Genomic DNA, 11,005 nt, shown 5'->3' with positions numbered 1-11,005 from the left:
CTGGTAAAGACCTATAGTAATCGTTTGACCTCTGTTATTGCCAACAAAGGTTATGTTACAAAGTATTGAGTTGAATTTTTGTTATTGACCAAATACTTATTTTCCACCCTGATTTACAAATAAATTCTTTAAAAATCCTGCCATGTGAATTCATGGATTTTTTTTCACATTCTGTCTCTCACAGTTGAAGTGTACCTATGATGTAAATTACTGACCTCTGTCATCATTTTAAGTCGGAGAACTTGCACAATCGGTGGCTGACTAAATACTTTTTTGCCCCACTGTATGCGTCCTCCGGCTTGTGAATCTCTGAGCGACAGGTCGGAGCTCTGCCCTCTCAGCCCGCCAGGCGATGCTTGTGGTGCATTATTCAAACATGAAATGTGGGCAGGAGGGCGATTTACTCTTAAACATCAACATGTGGATCTGATTCAGGGGAATGAAAGGAGGTCTGATGGTTCTGTTTGTGTTTAGAACAGCAAATGTGACCGAATCCTTTTAGGTTTCCATTTTATTCCCATTCCATTTTATCTTCTTTCAACAAAAATATTGACACATTCTCATTATTACAAAACAAAATAATTGAAAGTCATTCATACAGAAGTTTGCTTTTCCCATGTGAATGGTCTCTGCATTTCAAAAGCTCATCAGGCACATGTGAACGTTGTGTAAAGTTTACGCTGTAAAATTACTTTTTGTAAAAGAAAAACAAAAGAAAACCCAAACATAATAGCTCTAGACAGCAGCCCTGAGGAACTAGTGAGCTTGAGGGGGTATTAAAGACCAGGTCCATTTGCATCTGCAGTGGTCGCTACTATAAATGAAGAACGTGTGAGTCCACCTCTGTGGGGGAAAAGCTCCGCTGACATGAAAGGCGCAATATTCTCGCATTGCCATGCCGCTACGACACATTCGTAAGACACACTGAGTTGCCGCCATTGTGTGTCTTATGAAAGATACTTCCATGAACTTGGTCTTTAAAGTCATCCCACCATGTCAACAGCTGCAGATGACAGAGCTTTTACCTTCCTATGTTCAGCAGAATCTAGAAAATAGCTGTTATGTGGATCTGCCAGAGTAACTAAGCTTATTTTATATTAAGTTTTTTAGTTTTTTAATAAAAAAGCAGAGAGAAAAAATGAGTTAAAAAGAGGTTAGAATAAAATAAAAGCCTAAAGACGTTGCAGTTCATGACTGCTGGCTGCTCCACTGAGCGTGGGCCTCCATGGGCCTGCGAAGCAACTCTTCCACATGACGGGCCACATCCATGGTGTCATCCAGGTCAAAGTCCCCTTCTGGATCCAGCATGTTCTCAGTGCTGATAAGACAAACAGAAAACAGGAAGTTAACAACAGGGGCAGAAGGTATTGACTCAGTTGGTGACATCTTCCCAGCTACTTGGGCCAGCTACTCCTGGGGAATACCAAGGTGTTCCCTGGCCACGTGAGAGACGTAGTCTCCCCAGCGTGTCCTGGGTATTCCCTTGGGTCTCCTCCCGGTTGGACGTACCCAGAAAACCTCACCAGGGAGGCGTCCAGGAGACATCCTGACCAGATACCTGAGCCACCTCAACTGGCTCCTCTCAATGTGGAGGAGCAGCGGGTCTACTCCGAGCCCCTCCCGGAAGACCAAGCTTCTCATCCTATCTCTAAGGGAGAACCCAGACACTCTGTGGAGAAAGCTCATTTCAGCTGCTTGTATCCGCGATCTCGTTCTTTCGGTCACTACCCAAAGCTCATGACCAGAGGTGAGGGTAGGAACGTAGATCCACCGGTAAATCGAAAGCTTCACCTTCTGACTCAGCTCTCTCTTCACCACGACAGACCGGTACAACGCCCGCATCACTGCAGATGCAGCACCAATCTGCCTATCGATCTCGAGCTCTACCTTTCCCTCACTTGTGAACAAGACCCCGAGATACTTAATCTCCTCCACTTGGGCAAGGACCTCATCACTGACCCGGAGATGGCATTCTACCCTTTTCCGACTCAAGACCTGAGCTGATTCTCATCCCAGCTGCTTCACACTCAATATGAAATCAATTCTTGTAAAATAATCGTGGTGATGGTGAAACCGCGATTATTCCTCAGACTACAACTGTACCACCAAAATCAGACCTGCCAACCCTGTCAAAATGTTTTGAGTACTACATGTGCGGTATTTTTTTGGCAGACATGCAACTCCGTAGCTTTCAACGCTGTAATGTTCCCATTCTCTGGCTGGAAACATCTTCTTGAAGAGTCCAAAGTTTCATGTATTTTAATATAAACTCATTCCAACGCCATTGACGACTAAAGTCGTTATTTGCATTTTTTTACGGTGTGGGCGACGGAACGAGCTCCCGCACCGTGAGAACATCTTGGCTCTAAAGCTGATCTTCATCCATATATGTCACATGTCACTTGATCAGGAAGCAGAACATCCATGTGTTAGGAGATCGTTTTGGCCCGCTACTGTAAAAAAAAAAAGCGAGGCGCGAACCAGAAAAGCTTCTGCCGATCACAATTCAACAACGGATCATGAAAGAACGGATAACGCTCGAAACACATGGATTCTTCCTGATGTAAGAGGTGAGTCTCCGCTTTGTTTTGGCTGTTCCACACCTTCTTAGACTCTATCAAAACCTGGATGGTGGGAGCTTTCTTCAGCTGAATGAAGATCAGACTGAGATCCTCATCTGTGCCCCAGACAAGCTGGTTCCCAAAGTCAGAGACTCTCTTGGTCAGCTTGCTTCTCACACCAAACCTTCTGTCAGGAATCTTGGTGTGACCTTTGACCCAGCTCTCACCCTGGATTCTCATGTCAGTTCTCTTGTTGGCTCTTCCTTCTTCCATCTCAGGAACGTTGCTAAGCTGAGTCCCATTCTGTCCCACTCTGAACTTGAGACAGTTCTCCACACCTTCATCTCCTCACGCTTAGACTACTGTAACTCTCTTTTCACGTGTCTGAGCAGAACCTCCCTGAACCGTCTACAGGTGGTTCAGAACGCCTGTGCTCGGCTTCTGACCAAGTCCTCCAAACACACCCACATCACCCCGCTTCTCCTCCAGCTTCACTGGCTGCCAGTCAACTTCAGGGTTCATTTCAAGATCCTGGTTCTGGTCTATAGGGCCTTACATGGACAAGCACCATCTTACATTGGTGATCTTCTTAGTTCCTACACCCCCAGCAGGTCCCTGAGGTCCAGTGATCAAAGCCTACTGGTTGTGCAGCACCAGGCTAAGGACCAAAGGTGACAGATCATCTGCTGCTGTGGCCCCCAGACTCTGGACCTCTCTCCCCCTGAGCCTGAGATCAGTGGACTCAGTGGTCTCCTTTAAAAAGAAGCTGAAGACTCACTTGTTCAAGCTGGCTTTTGTATGACCTTCTTCACCTCTCTCTCTTTATTCTGCTCTCCCCACCTATTCCACCTTCCTCAGGATCCACTGATTTCCCTCTTTCCTGTTCACTCTCTCTCTTTCTTAACATTTTTTTAATCACAATTGTCTATTTTTGCTCATTTTAAATATATTTTACAACATTTTCTAAATGCTTTTTTATATTTTTACATTTTTTTGTGAAGCGGCTCGTGATTTTTATCTTGAGAGGCGCTATAGAAATGATATTTTCTTCTTCTTCTTCTAAGGTGGACCAGATCTACAATGGACCACGTCTGCGGTGGACCAGATCTAAGGTGGACCGGATCTAAGGTGGACCAGATCTAAGGTGGACTAGATTTATGGTGGACCAGATCTAAGGTGAACCAGATGTAAGCTGGACCAGATCTAAACTGGACCAGATTTATGGTGGACCAGATCTAAGGTGAACCAGATGTAAGCTGGACCAGATCTACGGTGGACCAGATCTATGGTGAACCAGATCTATGGTGGACCAGATCTACGGTGGACCAGATCTATGGTGAACCAGATCTATGGTGGACCAGATCTATGGTGGACCAGATCTAAGGCGGACCAGATGTATGGTGAACCAGATCTATGGTGGACCAGATCTAAGGCGGACCAGATGTATGGTGAACCAGATCTATGGTGGACCAGATCTATGGTGGACCAGATCTATGGTGAACCAGATCTATGGTGGACCAGATCTATGGTGGACCAGATCTATGGTGAACCAGATCTATGGTGGACCAGATCTATGGTGAACCAGATCTATGGTGGACCAGATCTATGGTGGACCAGATCTAAGGCGGACCAGATGTATGGTGAACCAGATCTATGGTGGACCAGATCTATGGTGGACCAGATCTAAGGCAGACCAGATCTAAGGTGGACCAGATCTATGGTGGACCAGATCTATGGTGGACCAGATCTATGGTGAACCAGATCTATGGTGAACCAGATCTATGGTGGACCAGATCTATGGTGGACCAGATCTAAGGCAGACCAGATCTAAGGTGGACCAGATGTAAGCTGGACCAGATCTAAGGTGGACCAGATCTAAGGTGGACCAGATCTAAACTGGACCATATCTACAATGGACCAGATCTATGGTGGACCTGATCTATGGTGGACCAGAGCTAAGGTGGACCAGATCTACAGTGGACCAGATCTACGGTGGACCAGATCTAAGGTGGACCAGATCTAAACTGGACCATATCTACAATGGACCAGATCTACAGTGGGCCAGGTCTAAGGTGGACCAGATCTAAGGTGGACCGTGCTTCTAATGAGCACAAGCGTTTGTTCTGCTTGTGTGGTGGAGAGGTGGAGAAACGGGTTTCAACAACAGAACCAAGCAGAATAACGACGTAACATCTGTGCTATTTAAGATCTGGAATAATAAACATTTATGTTGATTCATTATTAAATCACTTTAGGTAGAACGTTCATTGTAGATAAGACAGAACATGATCGTAAACAACCTGTGGATTGAGGAAAATTGTTTTATGAAGCAAAATAAGAATCATTTTATTAAAAGAGTCTCGACTTTTGCGTGACCTTGGAGGTGCAGCTCCTTGTAAACATCAGAGGTTGTTTAGACGTAGTTTTCAGATGGTGTCGCTGGAGAATGTTAGCATGGAATTGTTTTGGTACAGGGAACAACAACATTCCTAGCAGAGGAAGCGGCTGGACACTTGATGGTCGACCTCTGACCAAGCCCCCACAATTCGGTTCAGGAAGTGAGGCCAATGCGGAAGTGAAATAAATTGCAGTTCCACCCTCATCCACTAGGGGCAGGTGTCAGAAGCAGCAAATCCTCATTGACTCCCATGTTAAAAATACCAATTTCACAGCAGAAATAAACATGTTTTTGGTTTAAATGATCTAGTTTACACTCATGACAACTCTGAGGGGGGTGAATGTTTTTCTCACTCTTCTGTTTAAGTGTATTAAAAGCCTAAAACTCTGTATAATTAATGAGCATCAGACCCACGTGACCGCAGAGCCAGCTCCGGGAAAAGGCCTCAGTAGAGCCTCGGTCTGGCTTGGAAACTGTTCCGTCAGTTTCAGTCTCTCAACTTAGACCAGTAGTTGTAGCGTTTGTGCGTTCTGTTTGGATATTATTTGTGCAATTGTTGGACAAAATGACTTGCTGTGGTATTAATTGCACTAATAGAGCGTCCAAGGAGTCTCCGCTTCATTTTTTTCGGTAAGTAAAATTATATTTATGTATTTTAGGTCACTGCCGCTCCAGGGCCAGATTAACACTTTGTTGTACCCTGGGCAACAATATTCAAGGGCCCCATCATCACGACCCAAGAATCACTATAATATGGTCACATACAGAATATTTTACTGTAATATGCAGTAAATATACTCAATACTTGAATGCCTGACATCACGTAACCCGCCCAGAGTAACCTTTGACCCACCTCGTGTGGACTGACCAATGAGGAGAGGGTCTTAACTTTAGGCCCTGTCTTCATTGGTCAGTCTGCATGAGACTGACTCTCAACTGACGTTCAGTCGTAGGCAGCAAAGCGTCTCTGTGCAGCGCAAAAGCCCGGGTGGACAGTTTGTTTAATATAGGGTGATCATATTTCCATTTCCAAACAAGAGGACAGGGGATCTGTGCCTATGACGTCACACTATGGCAACGCCACACAAACCATGTTGGGACCCATTTTTTGTAAGAACTAAATTAATATCAGATTCTGCCAATAAAAGGGCTCTAAAACAATTCATATGTAAATATTTAGCATATTTAATGCTAAATCTCATTTTTCTGCTTTAGTGCTGCAACAAGGTTTTATTAATAATAAATTATTATACCTTTTGTTTTACTACAGCATCGGTAAGCTTCCTGTGCACAGATTATTAAGGATGCTTGTTTCAGCTGTGAGATTGGACGATAGGATCAATGATAAAATAAGTTGTCACACACTCCATGGAAACTTTCAGAGAATCCACAAATAGTGGCTTTCAGGTGGTTTTGTTACTTTTAGCAAGTTTAGAAAAGAAGCAGATGAGACAGCGTGTCTGATAATTTAGTTTTTCATCTGATAATATTAGAATATGTCAGTAATGTCTGAGGGGCTTTTATAAACACTGTATAACTAACACTACTGGAGAGGGCATGAATTACACAGAGGCTTCTGGGAGCCCAGTTATTGGGGGGGGGGGGGGGGGGCATTTTGCCTTGGCCCCCAAAATGTCTTGAAACGGCCCTGGGTGTGTGACTGAGTGTTGAAGGTGATCTGAATTGTATCAGATGTATAAATATGACATGTGTATAACTTATTGTTTTATACAGGTAAAAACGTGTAGTGGAGATAAATCTACCTACATTTTACTTTGTTTTCTTGTTTTTATTTAACTATTTCCTGTCCTGTCTGTCTCTCATCTTCCTGCATCTCCTCTAAACTCTCCAGAAAATCTGCTGCCTGGATTCTTACTTTTTCACCTCATCGGTTACTTTTGAGCAGAACAAAGGGAATGTGTTGCAACCCTGACCACACAGCGGAGAGCTCGTTTCGACGCTGCGTCAGTGAGGTGAAATCACCTCAGCACAGGGCTCCGCAGCAGAGCGCTTCAAGCACAAATAAGACAGAAAATAGAGAACATGTGCGGACATGAACGATCGTGTGCTAATTATAGTTTTTTGGTTGCGCCACTTTGAGAATGGACCGTGCGCTGGAAGCAGCAGCCTGGATCGCTGCGCAACAACGCGCTGTGCCGCTCTCTGTGCTCTCTGCTCAAAAGAGTCCATGAATGATGTAATATAGGTAGAAAACTTTTTTCCGGCTCCCCTGGATGTGTAGGATATACAGCTCCTCCATAATTCGATCCCTGCTCCTGCAAAAGCCGGACATTTTCATCAATACAAGAACCCCCAGTCTGGACGCCCCGGACAGAGAGTGAAAAGTGGACATGTCCAGGGAAAACGGGACGTATGGTCATCCTAGTCCCCATAAAGCGGGAAATTACAGATACAGTATTTTGCTCGTGCCCTTGCTGCCCTGGGCCCTTTAGAGTTCGTGGGCCCTGGGCAATTGCCCAGTTGCCCATATGGTTAACCCGGCCTTGTGCCGCTCTTGCACTAGCTGAGCTTAGGTTTTAACATGTACTGTTTAACCATGAAATTTAAATGTAATAGGGTAAAACCCAGTGCATTTAACATAATGCTGCACTTTAGAAAATGGGTTGAAATATAACATGTTGGTGGAGCTGGGTTCCCACTATCGGTATGGTCCCCCTCCCCACAGCTGCAGCTCTGCGCATCTCAGATCGCAGCGGCTCCTGTCTGGTGCGCGGCTGCCGGCTTGTGGAGCTCTCGGGAGACCTGTGTTGCACCTGGTTCTCCCCAGCGGTCAGCTCGGGTATCTCTGTCTCAGAAAGTCCGGTGTTGTGCTCAGTTAACTCCAGTTGTAGCTAGGTTGCTACCTCCAATAGCTTAGCTCCCACCTCCGCATTAGCTTTGGGTTAGCTTCAGGTTAGCTTGTAGCTACATTAGCTTCAGTTACCCGGGTGTCGTCAGTTGATCCCAGCCTTACAGCCCCACCCTCAGCTCCGCCTCTCTTCCCTTTTATGGAATTGTCTGGGCTTGACGGAACCTGTGACACAATCAAAATGGCGGTGGTGGCCACCTCCCATTTTGGCTTAAAAACTTATTATTGGAGCCTATGGAAACCCATTGTCCATATATGTATATGTCGATGCCTCTGACTTTACTGTGAACAAATAACCTTGTTGGACTTTTCCAAGGCTACACATCTATCCATCTTTCCTGTGATGGTACTGTTGGTACTTGAAGGAACGTGTGTGTAGGCTTTACTTACATGGAAGCGTAGACACCATAATTGTTGGACTGGCTTGTAGAGGAAGCAGCTGTCTGATCCATGAATGCTGAAGCTCCTCCACAGGGCTCAGGAGTTGGGGTGGTGAATCTAGCGGTGACACAGAGCAGGGCTACCATTTAATCCCATTCTACACCTTCATTCTAGTCATCATCGTCACTGAAGCTGTCCTGACAGAAAACATCCTCTTATAATAAAAATGACTAGAACTGCAAGCACTTTGACGAGTTTCAAGCCCAGCCATCCCACCGCTGACCCCACCCCTCCTTGCAAAACTCTTATTTCCGAAGGCAGAAAAATAGGAGGCATAACATATAAAAGTAGATGCTTTTGCCTGCTTTCACTCAGGAAATGTGTTTAAATCCTCTTTAACAGTGGCAGAAAGGTAAAAACAGCTGAGGGGTTTGATTCCAGAAAACTGAACCCTGAGCGGCGTACTAACGGCGTCTCACTGCTCCTCTGGGATGGGTCGGATGCACAGAAGTCATTTCTCCAAGTGAGTCAATAAAGTATCCTTTATTAAAGAGTACTCCAGACTTGAATGCTGTGGCAGGTCATTTAAGGCACGGGGAACAGCAGGTTTCAGTATCATTTAACTGAACTTTAAGTCAGGGCTGATTATGATTTAGAATTATTTTCACTAGTTTCTATCAATCTGGAAGAGGAGCAGACCTGCTGCACACAGCTGGACAGACATTACAGTTATATATATATATTAGCCTATGTACTCGGATACCCTCGATGCTTGAGAGTGTGATAAATGCAACAAGATTCATTGTGAGTTCACATTTTTCAGGTTATTTCATGAAAGAAACTAACGAGTTTGTTTGAAAACAAGACAGAAAGGTTATTATTGGGGATGTCCCGATCAGAATTTTAAGCTCCTGATCTTTTAACTTCTGATCTGATCCAGTTTCCAGTCCCGATCTGATAGTTGGCCTTTACTGTTGAAATTTATAAAGTTGAAATATACTTTTAGCAAATAACTCAAGTTCACTTTCTAAGACTCATTTCAGTTATAAGCATTACCATTGTTGTTGTAAATCCCATCAAATCTACTTCCTGTTCTGAGACCTGATGTAGAGTGTTATATTTCCGGTCGCTTTACTTAGCCGTGAATTGCTTCTGTGAAGATGGACTCCAAAGAAGGAAAAAGGAAACATTTACGAAGAAATGAAGTTGCAGCAGAATGAAGCTCTGGAGAGGTAACGGAGATATAAACCATATCTACCCATTGTGATTATGGAAATGTCCGCTCTTCTTTCAGCGCTTACCCGGCTGCTGCAGCGGGACAACTGACAGCCTGATGTTTATACAGAGGTGGATGAACAAGCTCAGAGCAGACTCTGGGGTTTACCTGGAAGGATTTAAACTCACATGAGCTGACAGGAGAGCGGAGCTATTCGATAAGTGTCCCAGACAGCTTGACATATGTTAATCGCTGCTTGGTTCATCATCCATTTGGTTGACTTCTTATGGAAAACCCGACCGTAAACTGGAAGAATCTATCACACAAGCAAAGGAGCCCTCTGCAGGAGAGTTCCCCCAGAAGTAGCGTATGCTAACAGGCTCATGGTCTATTTCAGGAGATCTACAAAGACTCATCCATTATAACTGCCGATCTCCGATTACTGGTAAATATGAAAAAATCGTCTCAATACGATCGGGACATCGCTAGTTATTATAGATGTAAGTAGGGCTGAAAAGAATCATTGAATGATTCAAATGGTGCGATTCATTAAATTGCTTGATTCATTTTTTACTGATTCAAACCTTCGTTAAATGTGTACTCCATAATCTGAACACTACCACTTTGTGGTAATCTAGTTGCTGTGGAGGACAATAGAGAAGCAAATACACACCCCACTGTAAAAGGCAGAAACAGTCCTAGGTTTGGGATCAAGCGTATGAACATACTTGCTAAGGCTAAGCTAGTAGTTTGCATTCTCACGAGCCAAATTGCTAATGCTATGCTAACAGGTAGCATTCTCACGAGCAGAATTGCTACTGCTAAGCTAACAGGTAGCATTCTCATGAGCAGAATTGCTAATGCTAAGCTAACAGGTAGCATTCTCACAGGCCGAAATGCTAACGCTAAGCTACCAGTTAGCATTCTCACAAGCCGAATTGCTAACGCTAAGCTAGCGGGTAGCATTCTCACAAGCAAGTGTGGTTCAGAAAAAACTGAGATCCTGGCTCAGTATAAGCAGTCATCCGCCGTGACTCACTGGGGATGGAGAAGACACACACACACACACACACACACACACACACACACACACACACACACACACACACACACACACACACACACACACACACACACACACACACACACACAAAGTAATGCTTCTATGGTTACATTGTGATTTCTTAGTAAATATTCTATTTGGTGAGAGATAAACTTTATTGTATTTATCCTAGTGAATCTATAATTAAACGGGTAAACTAGTAGTAGCACATCCAACGTCAAAGAGAGAAAAGTGTTATTATCAGGAGAGGGAGAATGTTTAAGTGGTTAGCAGCGGTGTGCTAGCCGATGGCCCCCTCCATGAGGCCACCACAGCTCAGCAGAACATCATTATGTGAAGTGCCTTGAGACGACTCTTGTCGTGATTTGGCGCTATATTCAATTCAATTCAATTCAATTCAAGTTTATGTATATAGCGCCAAATCACGACAAGAGTCGTCTCAAGGCACTTCACATAATAAACATTCCAATTCAGGTCAGTTCATTAAGCCAATCAGAAATAATGTTTCCTATATAAG

At 44.3% G+C, this 11,005-nt stretch overlaps 1 protein-coding gene across 3 annotated transcripts in view; it reads right to left on the bottom strand.

Moving 5' to 3' along the window:
- Positions 1 to 493: 493 nt before the first annotated feature.
- The window catches only part of LOC107396992 (signal transducer and activator of transcription 5B), a 175,932-nt gene continuing 165,420 nt past the window's right edge, over positions 494 to 11,005 (bottom strand). For all 3 annotated transcript variants that reach the window (XM_054736403.2, XM_054736404.2, XM_070545342.1), the window contains 2 exons: positions 8,219 to 8,326; positions 494 to 1,318 (listed from right to left, as the gene is read on the bottom strand). In XM_054736403.2, the coding sequence (XP_054592378.1) occupies positions 1,189 to 1,318; positions 8,219 to 8,326 (238 nt within the window). In that variant the 3' untranslated portion in view covers positions 494 to 1,188. The remainder of the gene's footprint in view (positions 1,319 to 8,218; positions 8,327 to 11,005) is intronic.

This window comes from Nothobranchius furzeri, chromosome 16 (genome assembly GCF_043380555.1).
Source record: "Nothobranchius furzeri strain GRZ-AD chromosome 16, NfurGRZ-RIMD1, whole genome shotgun sequence".
NCBI lineage: Eukaryota > Metazoa > Chordata > Actinopteri > Cyprinodontiformes > Nothobranchiidae > Nothobranchius > Nothobranchius furzeri.
Note: the sequence above shows the minus strand (reverse complement) of the source record. Positions and strands in the feature narration are given on the sequence as shown.